General features: G+C 40.7%; 1 gene segment (V, D, J or C); it reads right to left on the bottom strand.

The window, feature by feature from the left end:
- Positions 1-13,531: 13,531 nt before the first annotated feature.
- Positions 13,532-17,352, bottom strand: LOC140639544 (immunoglobulin heavy variable 3-23-like). The segment is given in 3 exon segments: positions 13,532-13,578; positions 16,805-17,128; positions 17,232-17,352. Coding segments are annotated over 3 exon segments (417 nt in total).
- Between the last annotated feature and the right edge of the window lie 3,664 nt (positions 17,353-21,016).

The following is a 21,016-nucleotide window of genomic DNA, read 5'->3' as shown; positions in this document are numbered from 1 at the left end:
CTCCTAACTCTGGGAAACGAACAAGTGGTGGTAGAAAAGGAGGTGGGTGGGGTGGGGATGACTGGGTGATGGGCACGGATGTGGGCGTTGGTGGGATGAGCACTGGGTGTTATTCTGTATGTTGGCAGATTGAACACCAATTAAAAAAAAAAGAATTCTGGTCCTGCATGGAGCGAACCTGGCATGATGGTGCTCAAGTGGCAAAGTGGGGAAATTTCCAGGATCTGTGGTCCCCCTGAGTCCTGCAAAGAAAAAGTGGCACCATCTGATGGATGATTAAGAAGAACAGGATTCTGGAGATGGGTAAACATTATGTCTGAGTGCAGGCGTTGTGATTTGTGTTTCCATAAACTGAACCCTGTTTGGTCCTGTGACTTCTACCTGACACCAGCAAGCAGAAAGTAAGAGACCATGAGACCCTTGCTCGGAGGACCATCCCAGGTCCACATGACAGGAATCCCTCTTATTGACGTTTAGAGACTCATTCATGTGCCAGAGATAAACCAGCTTAGACACAAGCAGGGTGAACATGGGTTCAGGTGTAAACTGAGGACAGAAAGGGCTTGATGGCTCTCCTGTGAGGGCTCCCTGAAGACTGGAAGTGCAAACATTCAACTCCATGCTAGAGGTAGGAGGCCATGTTCAGAACAGCTCTCTGATGCAGCCAGGAAGAGAGTCATAAAATCCCCAAAACAGGCCTCAACAAGATAGGGTGTGAGCATCTAAAGAGGAAACTAAACCAATAGCAAATGATAACAATCCATTGCCAACTGCACTGTGAATTTACAGATTCATCCAAGCCCATCTCAGGTCCAGGTCTGCATACTGTCAGAGGAAATGTGTGCTCCATCCCTTGCTCCATCCTCTCCCATTATGTTCTGAGTGTGCGTGTTTGGAGACAGCTGGTATCTGTATAAATATTAGTGAAATTGGCAAAACCAACTACTGCCTTGCTTCTGGGCATTTGGAGCTGCTCCACTGCCTTGCTGACCATGAGTGGACTAACCTTCCCTGAAATTGCTTCACCGTCATGTAAGTTCACATGTAGACTACGGATTAGGATGGTAGGGCTGTTAGATATTGACATGACCAGGTCATGTTACCTGGTTTTTGCATATCCCATGACAAAAATGATTGCATTTAAATACAGTGATAAAGAGTAAATAAGTCATGTAGGTCCCTTGAGGGGTTTCATTGATGAAATCCTAAAGGGAATCTGAACTCATGCCCAGATGAAGAGTCACTGATGCAGGTGGTTTTGAAATGAGGACACAGGGCACCACATGTTCGCAAGTGACAAGGTACATATGTCACAACCATCACTACAACACAACCCTGTAAGGTGATGGAGAGACACAAATCCCACTGGGTCATCACATTCTCATCTTCTGGAAACGTTATAAAAGAACATCCTTATACTGAAGATCCAAAGTGTCTGAGTATCTCTGACTCTCTTGTATCATTATTCTCCTTCTGTGTGGCAAAAACAACACATAGATCAACGGAAAAGAGCAGAGAACGCAGAAATGGACCCTCAACTCTATGGGCAACTACTCTTCAAGAAGCAAGAAAAAATATTTAATGAAAAAATGCCTCATCAATAAAGGTATCTGAAAAAAATTGGACAGCCACCTGCATAAGAATGAATGTGGACCATTCAGCTACACCAAACACAAACATAATCTCAAAATGGATGAAGTACCAAAATCTGAGAAACAAAAGCTTCAAAATCATAGAGGAGAATTCAGGTAGCAACTTTTTGTCCTCAGCTGCAGTGACTGCTACCATGGCACCTTTCAAAAGGCATAGGAAACAACAGGGAAACATAGGGAAAGCCAACTATTAGGACTTCATCATGGTAGAATCTGTACAACAGTGCAATAAGCGACTAAATGAAAGGCAACATACAGAATAGGAAAAGATATTTCCTTAACAACATCTGCACCCAAGAAAACAAACAATCCAGTGAAGAAATGGAGAGAAGGCACAAACAGCCATTTCTCCAAGAAGACCTACACATGGCCAACAGGCAGATGAGAAAAATGATCCACATGACTTGTCATCAGGGAAATAGAAATGAAAACCACACTAAGATCCCACTTATACAACTCAGAATGGATAAAGTAACAAGGCTGGGAAACAATAAATATAAGCGAGGATATTGAGGAAGTGGAACTGTCTCTTTCACCTTTGGTGGGAATGCAGGCTTGGTCAGCCACTCCAGAAAATAGAAAGGAATGTCCTGAAAAAGTGAGAATAGAGCCGCCCTATGATGCAGCCCCTAAACTACAGGGTATTTACCACAAATATGAAAATTTAAAGAAATGAAAGGACCCCTGCACCCTAATCTTCACAGCAGCAATGTCCACAATAGTCAAACCCTGGGAGGAATCATGAAGCCCCTCTACAGAAAACGGGATAAAGAAACGGTGGAAGGAGCTTCAATGTCCATCGACAGATGAATGGATAATGGAGATACGGTCTATATATACACTGGGACATTACTCAGCCATTAGAAACAACAAATACCCATCATTTGCTTCAACGTGGATGGACGTGAAGGGTATTATGCTGAGTGAAGTAAGTGATTCAGAGAAGGACAAACATTTTATGATTTCACTCATAAAAAGAACATAAGAAATAGTGCAAGGGAATAAAGGGGAAAGGAGATAGAATGAGTTGGAATGATCAGAGACAGTGACGGTACATGAGAAACTCCTAAGTATGGGGGAAAAAACAATGAGAGTGGAAGGGGAGATGGTCGGGGGTTTGGGGATCCTGGATGACAGCAGCTGAGGAGAGTAATTGTTGGAATGAGTACTGTCTATTATAATATATGTTGGCAAACGGACTCCAATAAAAAATATACTCAAAATGTGGTTTATATATACAATGGGATATTACACAGCTGTCAGAAATGATGAATAACATGAAATAACATTTCCTTCAACATAGGTGGCCCTGGAGGTATTATGTTGAGAGAAATTAATCACAGAAAGGCAATGATATGGTGTCATTCATATGTGTAATATAGGAAATATTGAAAGAGACCATAAAGGAAGGAATGAAAATTAGTGGGGTAATATTACAGAGGAAGACAAATCATGAGATATCCTTAACTCTGGGGAAAAAACACTGAGGGTCGCTGGAAGGGAGGGGGTGGGCAATGGGAAACTGGGTGATTGGAGTTAAGGAGGGCACGTGATGTGATGAGGACTGAATGTGTATTAAATATTAGTAAATTCAATTTAAACAAAGAAAAAATTACTTTAGCCTGTTCCAAGTCCTGGAGTATTGTACATGGACTGGATTGAGCAAACCACAGACACTCATTCTCACAGATCTGGAATCTGAGACATCTGATGTCCAGGTGCAGGCACATGTGGTGTCTGGAGAGCACCCAGGTCCTAGGCTGTCCTTTCCCCATCACCTCACATGGGGCCAGAATACAGGGAGATTTCCCAGTCCTGGTGTATAAGGGCCCTGGACCTATCATGAGGCTGCACTTCCTGACCTCAGTGCACCCCTAGGGCCCCACCTCCTCCCCAAATCCCATGGAACAGGATCCTGTCCCCACCACTGACCCACAACACACACCCGAAGCTAGTGGCCTCCCTGGCACCATCCAGGCATTTATGACGTGATGAGAGGCTTGCCTGGCTCTCATCAGATATGAAGGTGAAGGTATTTAAAGCTTATTCTCTCATGATTGTGTGTGTGTGTGAGTGACCTCAGAGTCCACCTCCCTACCATGTCATGCTGGGAATTTTTCTCACTCCCAGGCCATTTTTAACATTTTTGTAGAATGTCTCTTTTCACTTATGTTGAATGGAGATTACTGAATACCATGATGTGCAAGAGAACAGTTATCTTGGGGTCCTGTGATCCAAAGAGAGTGCCAATACGACTCATCAAAATGTTCAGATGACATGAATGGAGTAATTTGTGATTGATTAATATTTCAGGTCAGGAAAAGTTAAGTACAAGTAAGTGCAAGTGCTATAGTTGAATTCTAAGTCCCTAGGAAAGAGACTGAAGAGGTAAACACACAATCAAATGTTCAGAGAGACTCCCTGGGGGAAATTGTTTCTGAGAGGAAGCCCAGACCCCGACAGGAAACCTACCCAGAACCTCCATCTACACCTGCTCATGGGCCTTCAAGACAAAAGTGGTGAGGAGTGTGCACCCCCTGGTGGTCCCGATCCCCTTCTACAGGGAGGTTTGTGTCTGGACTCACACTGAGGTCCCCTCACTTTGTCACCTGCACAGTAATACACCGCTGTGTCCTCAGCTCTCAGGCTGTTCATCTGCAGATACAGCGTGTACTTGGCATTGTCTCTGGAGGTGGTGAATCAGCCCTTCACAACGTCTGTGTACCTTGTGCTACTTCCACCACTGTTACTGTATGCGACTCACTGCAGCCCCTTCCCTGGAGCCTGACAGACCCATCACATGCAGTAGATACTGAAGGTGAATCCAGAGGACACAGAGGAGCGTCTCAGGGACCCCCCAGGCTTCACCAGGTCTCCCCCAGACACCACCAGCTGCACCTCACCCTGGACACCTGTAGACACAAGACATCCTCGTCAGGAAACTGTCCCACATCCCCTGTTTCTCTCACTCAGCTCCACTCATAGACTCAACTTCCCTTGTTCTCCATGAATTACCTTATAAAAAATAATTTACTTTCTACAAGGAAAACCCAGCTGAGCACAGACTCCATGGTGGTTTGTCTGTGTTGTCTCATGAGCACTGAATGGTGTCAACTGGGGATCCGGGGCCTGGGGCTCCTCTCCAGCTTTAGGGTCAGGGCTGAGCTGGTTTAATCAGTGTAGGGACATCCTTATTTGTGTGTCCTCTGACTAGATAGTCAGCTCCAGTCTTAGATTCATTTCTTTACAAGCTATATACAAACATTACTTCACAACGGTAGATCACATTCTTTTGGTGGCACAGTGGATTTATGATATTCTTCAATCAACGTATTTATCTTTACATTTCTGTGAATTTTGAATGTCTCACATTAATATAGTCCATTTTTAAAAAGCATTTTTTTCTTCTTAAGTAAGTGTGATCATAAATATATTTTTAATACCAGTGTAAAGGGGAATGTTTTGTATATTTTATACAAAAAATTTGTTGTTAGTGTGTAGAAATTAACTTTATAGTCTATTTTGATTTGTAATCCTGAATTTTCCCTGAGTTCATTACTTACTTTTAAGTTTTTTTTTTTTTTTGGAATGATTTTCCTCGTTGACTATGTATATGTAAACAAATTATTTTTTTCCTGTTGAATGAATTTAAAATCTTTTATTTTATTACTGCCTCATTTCTACGGTAATGTTTGAATTGGGGGCATTGATGTTTTCCTTCTCTTCTGTCAGACACTTTCTTCTAATATTTTGTTTGATATATGGCAAATCTACGAGAGCAAATGAATTTCGTTTTGCATGAGGATGAGCTCCCTAATATATGGTGTGATGTGGGATTTCAGGACAGGACAGGAAGTCTGTTCACAACTTCTGCCCAATTCTCATTGGAGATACTGGTGGCTGTTGAGCTTGATACATTCATTTTATTTGATATATTCATTTTAGATATGAATTTGAGCCTTTAATCTGATAAGACACTTCCAAATATCTTCTCCCATTCTGTAGGTTGCCTTTTAAATACACTGATTCCTTTGCTGTGAAAATGCTCTTTCTTGATGAAGTCCCCATACTTCATTTTCCATTTCTTTCCCTTGCCTCTGGAGACACGTCTAGAAGTGGTTGCAGCTGAGGTAGAAAAGGTGCTGCCTAGTTCTCCTGAGGATTCTGATGGTTTTCCGACTCATTGAGATACTTCGTCAACTTTGAGTCCATTGTTGTGAATGATGTAAGAAAAGCGTCCCCTTTCATTCTTCTGCATGTGGGTCTCCAATATTCTCAGTGCCATTTGTTGAAGAGACTTTCTTTTTATCCATTGGATATGCTTTCCTGTTTTGTCAGGATTTATGACCACAGACTTCAGGTTCCATTTCTGGGATCTCAAACTTTTCTATTTATCTATACGTCTGTATTTGTGCCAGTACCATAGTGTCCTGAGGATCACAACGTTGTAATTTACCTCAACAACCAGAATCGGGATATCTACAGCCTTGCTTTACTTTTTCAGGATTGCTTTGGCTATTTGAGGTCTTTGTGGTTCCCTAAAAATTATGTGATTGTTTTCTCTAGCTCTTTGAAAAATTCTGGCGATATTTTAATACGGATGGCTTTGAATGTGTCACTTGCTTTTGGTAGCATAGATATTTTATCAATATTCATTCTACTAATATATGAGAATAAATATGTTCTATCTACTTGTATATTCCTTACTGTCTTTCATACGTTTTCTGGAATGTTTATACCATACAGCCATTGCTCTTTGGTTACGATTTTTCCTCATCATTTGATGATTTCTGGTGCACTTATAAATTGCATCCAGCCCTTGATTTTCTTTTTGCTGCAGAGCAGATTTCTTTCATAGAAATCATAGGTTTATTTTTCTTTTTTTTCTACAGTTTCACTGACCCTTCTGAGCCTACTCGGATTATGTTGTTCTTTGCTGTTGAGTTTAATAAGTTCTTTATAGATCTTGGATACTAGCCCTTTATCTGATAGATCATTTGCAAATATTTGCTACCATCCTGTAGGTTGTCTTTTCATTTTGTTGACTGTTTCCTTTGATGTGCAGAAGCTTTTTATCTTGATGGAGTCCCAATAATTCAATTTTGCTTTTCTTTCTCTTGCCTTCATAGATGAATCATGCAAGAAGTTGCTGCAGCCAAGTTCAAAAAGGGTGTGAAAAATAAAAATATATGCTATTTTTTAATTTATAAGATTAATTAATTAATTGATTAATGTATACTTTTTATTGGAGTTCGATTTGCTATCAATCCTCATCAGTGTCCTGCCTCATGTGATAGGACATAGCGTCCAGCAGCATGGGTATTGAATCTGTGTAGGAGGAACAGTGAGCCTTTTTGTGGGACGTCATGTCCATGTTCTAGAGGTATGTGCACGATGTTTACACTCTGTTAACAATCGTCCATGGATATCTTGATGTGCACAGATTTGAGACACAGGTGTCCACATGTCTACCCATCCATCTTCACCAGCCCATGACTGAACAGGGAGCCCATGCAGGTGGAGTGGGGGGAAACAAGGGGAGCAGTAGCCTGGCAAGATGTTTCACCCTAATCTTCACTCTGCTAATGCACTGGATATGCTCCCATTTTAATCAGGTCCTGGAGAAGACCTGTGTTGCTCTGTTGTTCCCTTTGTGGGTGGCTTTTGATGTGTCCCAGAGCTTTACCAGGAAACAAGGGTTTTGAGAGACATACTGGATTGTATGATTGTGATTTAATGTTCATTGATTAAAATTTTGCTTAAATTCTTTAATTTCTTCATTGATTCATTTCTTCTTCAATAAGATGTCCTTTTATGTACGTTTATTTATTTGTTATATATTTTTTAATTGAAGGTTGATTTCCAACATATAGCATAGCACCCCAGACTCATCTGGTCAAGTGTTCTCCTCAATGCCCTTCACCCAGTCACCCCATGCCCCCATCCACTTCTCTTCCCACTACCTCTTATTCGTTTCCCAGATTTAGAATTCCCTCATATTTTGTCACCCTCTCTAATTTTTTCCAAATATTTTTCCCTCATTTCCTCTATAATTCTTTACACCATTTTTTATATTACCTGAATGAATGAGACCATATAATGTTTGTCCTCCAATTGACCTACATCACTCAGCATAATACCCTCCAGTTCCACTCACAGTGAAGCAATTGGTGGGTATTCCTCCGCTGTGGTGGCTGAGGAATATGCCATTGTAAATATAGAATACATGTTCCTTATCCATTTATCTTTCGATGAACACCAGGGCTCCTTCCACAGTTTGGTTATTCTGGACATTGCTGCTATAGGTATGGGAGAGCAGGTGTCCTGGCATTTCACGGCATCTATATCTTTCAGGTAAATCCCCAGCAGTGCAATTTCTGGGTCGTAAGACGGTTCTATTTTTAACTCTTTGAGGAACCTCCACACAGGTTTCCAGAGTGATTGCACCAGTTCACATTCTCACCAACAATGCAAGAGGGTTCCCCTTCTCCACATCCACTTCAGCATTTGTTCTTTCATATCTTCTTAATTTTCCCTATTCTCACTGGTGTGAGGTAGTATCACATTATCATTTAGGGGCCTTCCATGTTTTTATTGGTTTTGACTTGTTTCATAGCATATTGGTCTGAACCTATTCATGGAGTGAATTCAACCATTCTGTACCACTTGACACATGAGTTGTGACCATGTGTATGAACAATTCTGGAGTATTTTCCATGTACAATAAAGAAGAACGTGTACTCTCCTTTGGGAAAAATGCCCTGATATATTTGTGAAGTATGTCTGATCCATTATGTCTCTCAAATCCCTTGTTTCTTATTGAGCTTCTGCTTAGATAATTCTCACTGATATCAGGGGACATTAAAGTCCCCACTGTAAAGGTAATAGTAGCCATGAGTGTCATTAAGTTTAGGGTTAATTGGTTTGTGCACTTGTCTTCTCCGAAGTTAGCAGTGTGAATATTTTGAAAAGGTAGATCTTCTGTTGGATAAACAATTTTTATGATATAGTATCCTTCTTCATCCTTTATTATAGGCTTTGTTTTAAATTCTAGATCAGCTCCTATAAGCATTGCTCCTCTTCCTTCCTCTTGATGTTCATTGACATGATTAGTGGGAGTTTTCTCCCTCACTTTCAACCTAGATGTGTCTTTTTATTGAAAAAGAGAGAGTCTGCTGGAACTCCTGGGTGGCTCAGCTGTTCAGCACCTGCCTTTGACCCAGGGTATGATCCTGTAGACACAGTATCAAGTCCCACATCAGGCTCCCTGCATGGAGCCTGCTCCTCTCTCTGCCTTTGTCTTTGCCTCTCTATGTCTCTCATGAATACATAAATTAAATCTTTCAAAAAAAGAAAGAAAAAGAGTCTTTGCTATGTTTTTCTCAAATATACATTCTGTCCTTCTCTCTCTTCCTTCCCTTAATGGGCCCTTAATATTTTAATTTAGTTTGAACTAATGGCACTAGTGATTTTTCAAGCCTCTCATGGTCCATTATTTGTGTGTCTCTACTTTCCACACCTTCATTCCTTTCTATCACCTGGTCTTCGATGTCACCTATGCTCCATTCGACCTCATTTACCATGGCTGTTACAGCATCTAGTTTAGACTCTATCTCACATTGATCACTTTTAATTTACAACTGAATTGGTTCATTTCTACATTAAGTTATAATGTAGTGTGTTTTAGCTTTCCTGAAATGCAACTAGTAACTTTTAAATTAATATCCTGTATTTGAGCTCTTATTTTTTACTTTATCCTTCTTAATTAGATCTATGGCAGAGAGTATTACCTCTGGTTCTTTCCTTTGTCGTGAATGGCATATGCTCCAGGAATTGTATTACTAGGTATTTACCCCAAGCACACAGATTTAGTGATGCAAAGGGCACTGGAACCCCAGTGTTCATAGCAGCAAAGTACACAATAGCCGAACTGTGGAGGGAGACATGATGTCCACCACAGAAGAATGGATAAATATCATGTGTAGTATATACAATGGGATATTACTCTGCCGTCAGAAATATCAAATACCTACCATTTACATTGATATTGATGGAACTGGAGGGTATTTTGCTGAGTAAAATAAGTCAATCAGAGGACAATTATATCATTTCTGTCTAACGTGGAATATACATAACCTTTCAAAGTAACATTGGCTAATGTTGGCAAGCCTGGTAATCATTAGAGAGGGGGACAGAACATGAGAAACCATTAACTATAGGAAACAGAATGAGGTATAATACTGGGGAGGTTAGTGGGTCTATTGGGTCATTGTGTGATGTGCATTAAAGAGGGTAAATGATGTCATCAATACTGTTACAAGCACCTGATGGATTATTGAACATCAGAAAAGAAGTATGTAGTATAAGTTGGCTAATTCAATGTAACAAAAAATAAAACTATTTTATGTAAAAATATTAATGTAGCAAATGATAGGTATTTCTCTTTTCTAATGGCTGAGTAATATTCCATTGTATACATAAACCACATCTTCTTTATCCATTCATCTTTCAATGGACATCGAGGCTCCTTCCAGAGTTGGCTATTGTGGACATTGCTGCTAGAAATCAACGTGGATGGAACTGGAGGGTAGTATGCTGAGTGAAGTAAGTCAATCAGAGGACAAACATTATATGTTCTCATTCATTTGGGGAATATAAATAATAGTGAAAGGGAATATAAGGGAAGGGAGAAGAAATGTGTGGGAAATATCAGAAAGGGAGACAGAACGTAAAGACTCCTGACTCTGGGAAATGAACTAGAGGTAGTGGAAGGGGAGGGGGGCAGGGGCTGGGGGTGAATGGGTGACGGGCAGTGAGGGGGGCACTCGACGGGATGAGCACTGGGTGTTATCTGTATGTTGGCAAATTGAACACCAATAAAAATAAATGTATTATAAAAAATAAATAAAATAAAAATATTATTGTATCAAAGAAGATGTGGTCTATGTATACAATGGAATATTACTCAGCCATTAGAAATGGCAAATACCCACCTTTTGCTTTGATGTGGATGGACCTGGAGGGTAGTATGCTGATTAAAAAAGTCAATTGGAAATGGATAAACATTATATGGTCTCATTCATTTGAGGAATATAAAAATTAGTGAAAGGGAATAGAGAGAAAGGAGAGAAGATGAGTGAAAATTTCTGTGAGGGTGACACAACATGAGAGAAACCTAACTCTTGGAAATGAACAAGGGGTAGTGGAAGGGGAGGTAGGCGGAGTGTTGGGGTGACTGGGTAATGGGCACGGAGGGGAGCACTTGGTGGGATGAGCACTGTGTGTTATTCTGTATGTTGGCAAATTGAGCATCAATAAAAAATAAATTTATTATTAAAAAAATGATGTATTTTTATAAAAGGTATTTTTGATAACAAATGTGGCAGAAAAATTCAGTTTCAATTCTTTTCAATCTATGCCTTTAATCGAACTTAATTTTGAATTTCTCAGATCATTCCCCCTGACCCTAAGGGCTATGTGCAGGACTTGTCTTCTGCCTCCAAATCTAACACGTTTCAACTTTGAATGGATCACATGCATCAGGAAGACTGCCAGCAGAGCCAACCGACCAAAAGACGCCTGTGTCCACTTCACAAAGACACGGAGTCTTGCCTATAATATTCCTGCAATTCTAAATTTAGAATTTAGCTGAATTTCAGAGGGTTTCAGGTAATTCAGTTCTATTTGTAAGTCTCTAACAACTCAGTCACTGTGTTCCACTGCAGTTAACTCTGTGATCTTCTGTAATCACTTTGATGAGCTTACCTGATGCAGAATGAGCTCATTCAAGCAGAGATTGGGATATAATAAACTTGTGTCAGAACGAACATTTTCCATTGTATACCCTATATTTCTATTTTTCTTATCCCTCCTAAACTAACAGTATGGTGCTGCTTTGCAACTGTAAGTTTTTCATGAATTCTTTTTACATTCAAATACTATATTCCATCTAAGAGAAGAAAACTATCTACCATGAACCTCTTCTATGGATTTATCAGGTATTTTTGATAACAAATGCAGCAGGAATTTTCCGTTTCAAACCAATTTCAATTTGTGCCTCTGATCAACCATAATTTTGGTTTTCTTAGATCAGACCCCCTGACCCTGTGGGGTGCATACAGGACTTTTGTTCTGTTTCCAAATCTAGCCCATTCCATCTTTGTTTTTTTAATGTTTTATTTATTCATGAGAGACACACACACACAGAGAGGTAGGTGGCCCTGTTCATAACGGCTCTCCAATGCAACCAGGAAGAGTCACAATACCCCAAGACAGGCTTCAACAAGGTGGGGTGTGAGCATCTATAGAGGAAACAACACCAACAGCAAATGATAACAATCCATTGCCAATTGCACTGTGCATTTAGACTTCCATGTAAGCCCAGTAGGTCCAGGGCTGCACACTGCAAGAGGAACTGTGTGCTCCATCCCTTGCTCTATCATCTCACATCTATTTTCTGAGTGTTCATATCTGGGGACAGCTGGTATTTGTATAAATGTTGATGAAATCATCAGAACCAACCAATGCCCTGCTTCTGAGCATTCAGAGCTGCTCCCCTGCCTTGCTGATTATGAGTGGACTTACCCTCCCTGAAATAGATTCACTATCATATAAGTTCACACGTAGACTATGGAATAGGATGGTAGAGCTGTTAGATATTGACATAACCAGGTCATGTTACCTGGTTGTTGCAAATTCCATGACAAAAATGATTGCATTTAAATAAAATGATAAAGGCCAAATAAGTTGTGCAGGAACCTTGAGGGGTTCCATTGAGGAAATCCTAAAGGGAAACTGATCTCACGGCCAAAGGGAGAGTCACAGATGCAGGTGGGTTGAAATGAGGACACGGGGCACCAAATGTTCATCCAGTGACAAGGGACACACCTAAAGGCCATCAGTACAACACAACCCTGTAAGGTGATGATGAGACACAAATCCCACTGGGTCATCACATATTCATCTGGAAACGTTATAACAGAACCTCCTAAACTGAAGTTCCAAAGTGTCTGAGTATCTCTGACTCTCTTGTATCATTGTTCTCCTGTTTAGTGTGTCCACAGTGACTTTTTGACAGATACCTATGGTTTGCAAAAGACTAGTCCTAGTTCCAGTTGAGAAATGCACCCTTCACTGGATGAGGGTGGTTACATGATACTTCTCATAACAAATACAGCAGAGTCATGACAATGCATCCATGTGTCCCGAATGTCTCTGCGTGTGCCATAAAAATCTTAGGATTATATGTTCATACTCTGAAAACTGTCCAGGATGCTTTCACAAGGATTGCTTTGAATATGTAGAAGGTTCTGGGCAACCAGAGATTTTCACAGGATTTATTTTTGTTTTTTTTTAAAGATTTTATTTATTCATTAATGATAGAGAGAGAGAGAGAGAGAGGCAGAGGCACAGTCTGAGTGAGAAGGAGGACCATGCCCGGAGCCCGACGTGGGACACAATCCTGGGACGCCAAGATGGCACCCTGGGTCAAAGGGAGGCGCCAAACCGCTGAGCCACCCAGGGATCCAAAATAATTTTGTTTTTATTTTAAAGATTTATTTATTTATTCAGGAGAGTTACAGAGGCAGAGGGAGAAACAGGCTCCCTTCCAAAAGCCTGATGCAGGACACCATCCCAGGAACCCAGGATCACAACCACAGCCAATTGCAGACACTCAACCTCTGAGCAACACAGGTGCCCTGACAATATTCGTTGTTCTAATCTGTAAGCACAGAATGTTTTCCATCTCTTTGTGTCTTCTTCAAATTTTATCCTAAGTTGCCAAACAGGTAGAATCATTTTGGAAAAAAAAAACAACAGAAAAAACAACAACAACAACTACAGAAACAAAACTACAGCTGGAGAGCATAACAAGGTTTTCAGACAAGCTCTATTATAAAGCCTTTATCATCAAGATAGCGTGGAACTGGCAAAAACAACACATAGATCAATTCAATTGAACAGAGTAGAGAGTGCAGAAAGGGACCCTCAGCTCTATGGACAACTACTCCTCAAAAAGCAAGAAAAAAATATCTAATCAAAGAAAGACACATCAACAAATGGATCTGAAAAAAATTGGACAGCCACCTGCATAAGAATGAAAGTGGACCATTCTGCTACACAAAGCACAAAGATAATCTCAAAATAATGAAATACTGAAATCTGAGACAGCAATTCATCCAAATCCTAGAGGTGAATTCAGGTAGCATCTTTTTGTCCTCAGTTTCAGTGACTGCTAAGAAGGCATCTCTCAAAAGGCATAGGAAACAAAGGGAAAAATAAACTGTTATGACTTTATCAAGATAGAATCTGTACAACAATACAACAGGTGACAAAACAAAAGGCAGCCTACAGAATAGGACAAGATATTTCCTTAACAAATTCAGCACCCAACATAACAATCAATCCAGTCAAGAAATGGGGAGAATACATGAAAAGGCTTTTCTCCAAAGAAGACCGACAAATGGCCAACAGGCAGAGGACAAAAAATGATCCACATGACTTGTCATCAGGGAAATACAAATGAAAACCACACTAAGATCCCACTTATACAACTCAGAATGGATAAAGTAAAAAGGCCAGAAACAACAAATATAAGGGAGGATATTGAGAAAGTGGAAACCTCTTTCATTCCTGGTGGGAATTAGGCTTGTTGAGCCGGTACAGAAAACAGAATGGAATGTCCTGAAAACGTGAGAATAGAGCCACCCCGGGAGCCAGCCACTGCACTACAGGCTATTTACCACAAAGACACAGATTTAGTGAAATGAAGAGACACTTGCATATCAATGTTCAAAGCAGCAAAGTCCACAACAGTCAAACAGTGGAAGGAGCCTCAGTGTCTATTGACAGATGAATGGATAAAGAAGCTGTGATCTATGTATACAGTGGGATGTTACTCAGCCATTAGAAACGACGAATACCCACCAATTGCTTTGACGTGGATGGAACTGGAGGATATTATGCTGAGTGAAATAAGTCCATTGGAGAAGGAAAAACATTTTATGGTCTCATTCTTGGGGAATATAAAAACAGTGAAAGGGATCATAGGAGAATGGAAAGAAAATGAGTGGAAATATCAGAGATGGTGACAGAAGTTGAGAGACTCCTAACTCTGGGAAAAGAACAAGGGGTAGTGGATGGGGAAGTGGGCAGGGGATGGGGGTGACTGGGTGACAGGCACTGAGGGGGGCACTTGATGGGATGAGCACTGGGTATTATGCTATATGTTGGCAAATCTCACTCCAATAGACAATATACAAAAAAAGATGTGCTTTATATATACGATGGGATATTACATAGCCGTCAGACATAATGAATAACATGAAATAATATTTCTGTCAACATGCATGGAACTGGAGTCATTATTGTGAGAAAAATAAATCAATAACAGAAAGGCAATGATATGGTCTCATTGATTTTGAAAGAGACCATAAGGGAAGGAGTGAAACTTAGTGGGGTAAGACTAGAGAGGAAGACAAATCATGAAAGACACTTAACTCTGGGGAAAAAATGAGGGTCACTGGAAGGGAGGAGGAGGGGAATGGTGTAACTGGGTGATGGGAGTTGAGTTTACGTGATGTGATGAACACTGAGGGTATAGTGCATGTTGGTAAATTCAAATTAATTAAAGAAAAAAATTACTTAAGCCCATGTCCCCTGTTGGAACATCATACATGAGCTGGGCAGATCAAACAACAGACACTCATTCTCACAGATCTGGTGTCTGGGTTGTCTGAGGTCTAGGTGCAGGAAGCTGTGGTGTCTGGAGAGCTCCCACATCCTACCCCATCCTTTCCCAGGCACTTCAAAATGGGCCAGGGTGCAAAGAGCTTTCCCAGTCCTGGTGTATAAGTGCCCTGATCCCATCATAAGGCTGCATCTCCTAAACTAATTGGACCTTAAGGCTCCACCTCCTCCTCCCATCACATGGACATTAGGTTTCACCACAGGGATGGTAAAGGTCACAACCAGTTAGCTGACATAAGCACCTGAAGGATCCATGAGTTCTACCCTGAAGGTCGAAGGTCCTTCAATCCAGCTCCTCACCCTGAGTATCCTCATGGTCCAGTAGAAGCTTCTGGTCGCTGAGCACACCAAGTACAGATGACCTTCAGAACCAGATGGTTCCTTGGGAAGAGGCCAGCATCCATCTGAGACCTGGGTAGGATCTTGGCCTATTTGTATTATTATTTAAAGTTTCGTGCTGCTTCCATATATTATTCATCTCCTTTCCATATGATTCAGACACTTGTCTACTGAGAATGACCATGTTTCTCTTTTGTCCTTCTAGGTTTACCCTGGTTTAGTGAAATTCCTCACACCATATCCAGTCTTTATTAACTGAGAGCTCCCTGAAATTCCCTCCTCATTCTTCTCCTCCACACAAAGGAAAGAAATCAAACAATAACCCAGGAGTTCCCTCTTTTGATGAAGTTGGGACACTGACTCCACACAACCCCTTCTTGGAGCAGAACGCCATCCCTACCACCGGCCCACAACACACACCCAGAGCCAGTGTCATTCCCTGGCACCATACAGGCATTTGTGACATGATGAGAGGCTGGCCTGGCTCTCGTCAGACATGAAGGTGAAGGTGATGAAAGGTTATACTCTCATTATTGTGTGTGTGTGTGAATGACCTCTGAGTCCACTTCCCTACCATGTCATGCTGGGAATCTCTCTCACTCCCAGGCTTTTATTCACATTTTTGTATTATGTTTCTTTTCTCTTGTGTTGATTGGGGATTCCTCTATACCGAGATGTGCAAGACAGCATGTTACCTTGGGGTCCTGTGATCCACAGTGCGAGCCACTAGGACTCATGAAAAGGTTCAGATGATGTGAATGGAGTTATTTGTAATTGATTAATATTTCGGGTCAGGAAAAGTTAAGTACAAGTAAGTGCAGGTGCTATGGTTGAATTCTAAGTCTCTTAGAAAGAGACTGAATAGGTAAACACATGATCAAGTGTTCAGAGGGGCTCCCTGGGGGAAACTTCTCCTTGGAGAGGAAGCCCAGACCCTGACAGGAAACCTGCCCAGAACCACCCTCTGCACCTGCTCGTGGGACTTCAAGATAGACGTGGTGAGGAGTGCGCACCCCTTGGTGGTCCTGATCTCCTTCTGCAGGGAGGTTTGTGTCTGGGCTCACAATGAGGTCCCCTCATTGTGTCTGCACAGTAATACACAGCCGTGTCCTCGGCTCTCAGGCTGTTCATCTGTAGATACAGCGTGTTCTTGGCGTTGTCTCTGGAGATGGTGAATCGGCCCTTCACAGCGTCTGCATAGTATGTGCTACTTCCATTACTGCTAATAGCTGCGACCCACTGCAGCCCCTTCCCTGGAGCCTGGCGGACCCAGTTCATTTCATTGCTACTGAAGGTGAAACCAGAGGCCACACAGGAGAGTCTCAGGGACCTCCCAGGCTTCACCAGGTCTCCCCCAGACTCCACCAGCTGCACTTCACCCTGGACACCTGCAGAAACAAGACATCCTGGTCAGGATACTGTCCCACATCCCCAGTTTCTCTCACATATCTCCACTCAAAGACTCAATGTCTTTGGTTCTCTATGAATTACCTTTTAAAATAGCGACAAGGAAAACCCAGCCGAACACAGACTTCATGGTGGTTTGTCTGCGTTGTGTCCTGATCACTGAATAGGGTCACCTGGGGATCCTGAGGCTGGGACTGCTCTCCCGGCCACAGGGTAAGGACTGGGCTGGTTTAATCAGTGGAGGGAGGTCCTTTTTTGCATATCCTCCAAGTATATAACCAGCTCCAGACTTACATTCATGTATTTAAAAGCCAGCACAAGTGAGGCACCACAATTCTATAGCAATTTGTGTAGATAGCCTTCTGACTATATGAAGTTCTAAGCACAGTTCTTTTTGAGTTTCTGCGTGTATTTCCAAAGACACACATCAGTATAGGTCATTTTCTGGAGAAATTTCAATTTATTAGTAAAATTTAATCCTAAATATTTATTTTTGGTGCCAGTGTAAATCGGATTATTTTGTTATTTTGTATATGTAATTTGTTGTTATTTTGTAGGAATATATCTTTATTTTATTTGCTGATTTTATATCCTGATTTTTTTCTGAGCTCATGAGTTATTTCTTCCAGTTTTTATGTAAGGTTTTTACTTGTTGACTCTATTAAGATATTGTCATAGAAAAACTCTTTATTTTCTTTCTAGGTTACCAAGTTTTCTTTTTTTTTAAGTAGTTTTCTTGCTACGTTTTCTGGCAGGTCCTCCAGTCTGGGGCAGAAAGTATTTTCCTCTTGTCTTCAGGATGCATTGCCTGTTCTAATCATGCAGTTAATATAAGTCAGACCTAGAGGAGACAATAAATTTCATTTTACATGTGGATGACCTACCTAATATAAAGTGAGAGTCGGCAACTCAATCAGGACAGGGTGTCTCTTCATGTCTTCCGCCCATTTCACTTTGTGGTTGTTTAGTTTGGCAATTTATTTTTCGATTTTGGAAACCTGCCATAATCTGGAGATAGATTTGCAAATCTCTTCTCCCATTGTTTTCATTCTTTTGGAAGATGTTATTTGTTCATTCATGAGAGACAGAGAGAGAGATGCAGAGATGGGCAGAGGGAGAAGTGGGCTCCCCACAAGGAGCCTGATGCTGGTCTCAATCCTAGAGCTCTAGGACTCCCTGTGTCAAAGACAGATGTTGAAGCTACACAGGCATCCCTATCTTTCCAATTTGTTAGGTTGCCTTTTAATTATGTTGAGTGTTTCCACAGCTGTAAGACAGCTCCTTGGTGTAGTCCATAGAGTTCATTTTTACTTTTGTTTCCCTTCCATTTGGAGATTCGAGTACCAAGAACCTGTTTGTGGCTGAGGTCACAAAATCTCCTTGATTTTGATGGTTTCTTGTCTCACATTTAGGTCTTTCATCTACTCTGAGTTTATCTTTGTGTGGAGTGTAAGAATGGCCCAGGTTCATTCTTCTACTTGCAGCTGTCCAATGTTTCCAACACCACTTGTTGAAGAGATTGTCTCTTTTCCAGTTGATAGTCTTTTGTACTTTGTTGAGGATAAGTTGTCCATAGAGCTGTGTGTCCATTTATGGGTTCTTTATTCTATTCTATTGACTATGTGCGTGTTTTACTGCCACTATTTTACTGTTTTGATTATCACATCTTTGAAATCCGGAATTGTATGGCTTTTGCTTTTTTTTAGTTTTTATTTATTTACTCATACGAGACACAGAGAAACAGAATGGCAGAGACACAGGTAGAGGGAGCAGCAGGGACCATGTAGGGAGCCTGATATGGGACTCGTCCCCTGTCTGCAGGATCATGCTCTGGACAAAAGGCAGTGCTAAAATGCTGAGCCACCCGGGCTGCCTTGATTTGTTTTTTGTTTGAACATTCTTTTGCTTACTCAGAATCTTTTCTGTTTATTTACAAATTTTAGGCTTGTTCCATTCCCTAGAAAAATGGTGGTGGTGTTTTGATAGGGTTCATATTGAATGCATAGATTGCTGTTGGTGGCATAAACATCATATGAATATTTATTTTTCCAATCCATGAGAATAGACTTTTTTCCATATATTTCTGTCTTCTTTAATGTCTTTCATACATACCTTAGAATTTTTAGAGTATAGGTACTTTCCTCTTTGGTTAGGATTATTCTTAATTATCTGAAGGTTCATTTGTTTTTTAAATTTTATTTCTTAATTATTTTTATTGGAGTTTGCTTTGCCAACATATAGTATAACACCCAGTGCTCATCCCGTCAAGTGACCCCTCATTGCCCGTCACCCAGTCACACCTACCCCCGCCAACCTCCCTTACAACTACCGCTTCCCAGAGTTCCTTCCCAGAGTTCCTTTCACAGAGTTAGGAGTCCATCATGTTCTGTCGACCTTTCTGATATTTCCCACTCATTTTCTCTCCTTTCTCCTTTACTCCCTTTCACTACTTTTTATATTCCCTGAATGAATGAGACCGTATGTTTGTTCTTCTGTGACTGACTTACTTCACTCAGCATAATACCCTCCAGCTCCAATCATGTTGAAGCAAATGGTGGGTATTCTTGATTTCTAATGGCTGAGTATATTCCATTGTATATATAGACCACATCTTCCTTATCCATCCATCTTTCGATGGACACCGAGGCTCCTTCTACAGTTTGGCTACTCTGGACTTTGTTGCTATAAACATCGGGTGCAGGTGTTGTGGTCTTTCACTCTATTTGTATCTTTGTAGTAAATCCCAGTAGTTCAATTGCTGGATTGTAGGAAAGCTCCAGGGGAAGTTGAGAGATTCATAGTATATAGAACTAGACATTAAATTAAAAATATTTAATTAGAAAAAGGAATCCATTTTTTGTGTCAGGTGGTGAAATCAGGGGAACAGTACAGAGTTAACATAAATTGTTGAGCTCTGACCTATTCCCTGTAGAGGAATAGTAGCTTCAGATGAATATCAGTAGACACTTGTTCATGCTTTCTGAGTATCCAGCAGCACCCTGTATTAACAGGCCTTTTCCATTAGTGCAGGAAGTCCTCAAACAGGGATGTCATGGGATGATGGGTTTCTGGACAGGCTGAAAGTGAGGTGTGGGCATGGGTGAATTAGGAAAGGCTGGTGTGGTTTCAATTTCAACCCACATGTTACCACAGTGGGTCATGATGATTTTGGTTAATTAATATCTGCTCCCAGTTGGGGATAAAATGTGTAAATCAAACATATTCAATCTCATTACCCTATATCCAAATGTTTTTGACCTTTTGAGGTATAATTTCTCTCTTTCTAACAAAATTAGATAAAAATATCAAAATCATAGAGACATTTTTAAAAAGATTTAACATATATTTTATGATAGCTTTTCTGTCATTTCTTAAAAATGCCCATTCTTCTGTTCATGTGATGAATACTGGGTTATATGCTTTATGTTGGCAAATTGACTCAAACAGAAAATAAATAAATATATATTTAAAAATAGTGTCAAGGAAAACCCAGCTGAGCACAGACTCCATGGTGAGTTGTTTTGTCCTGATCAATAAATTGGTCACCTATTGTTCCTGGGGCTGGGGCTTCACTCCCGGATGCAGGATCAGGTCTAGGATGTTTTATTCAATAGAGAGAGATCCCTATATACATGTCATCTCAGTATATACTCAGCTGGGGATCATTCTGTGAAACTGTTGTGATCTGACATGTGACTGCCTTTGTATGTTCATATTTACTTATTTGAAAAACTATGGATCTTATTATGTAATATTCCAGACTTCAGACTTTGTGTCCACGTGGTACTTTGTAATTGTATTTGCATATATCTCTTGGTTTGTAGGTGTCATGTTTTCCCCCACAGTGATGTGAACCTACCCCTTAAATT

Source organism: Canis lupus, chromosome 9, assembly GCF_048164855.1.
Source record: "Canis lupus baileyi chromosome 9, mCanLup2.hap1, whole genome shotgun sequence".
Lineage (NCBI taxonomy): Eukaryota > Metazoa > Chordata > Mammalia > Carnivora > Canidae > Canis > Canis lupus.
Note: the sequence above shows the minus strand (reverse complement) of the source record. Positions and strands in the feature narration are given on the sequence as shown.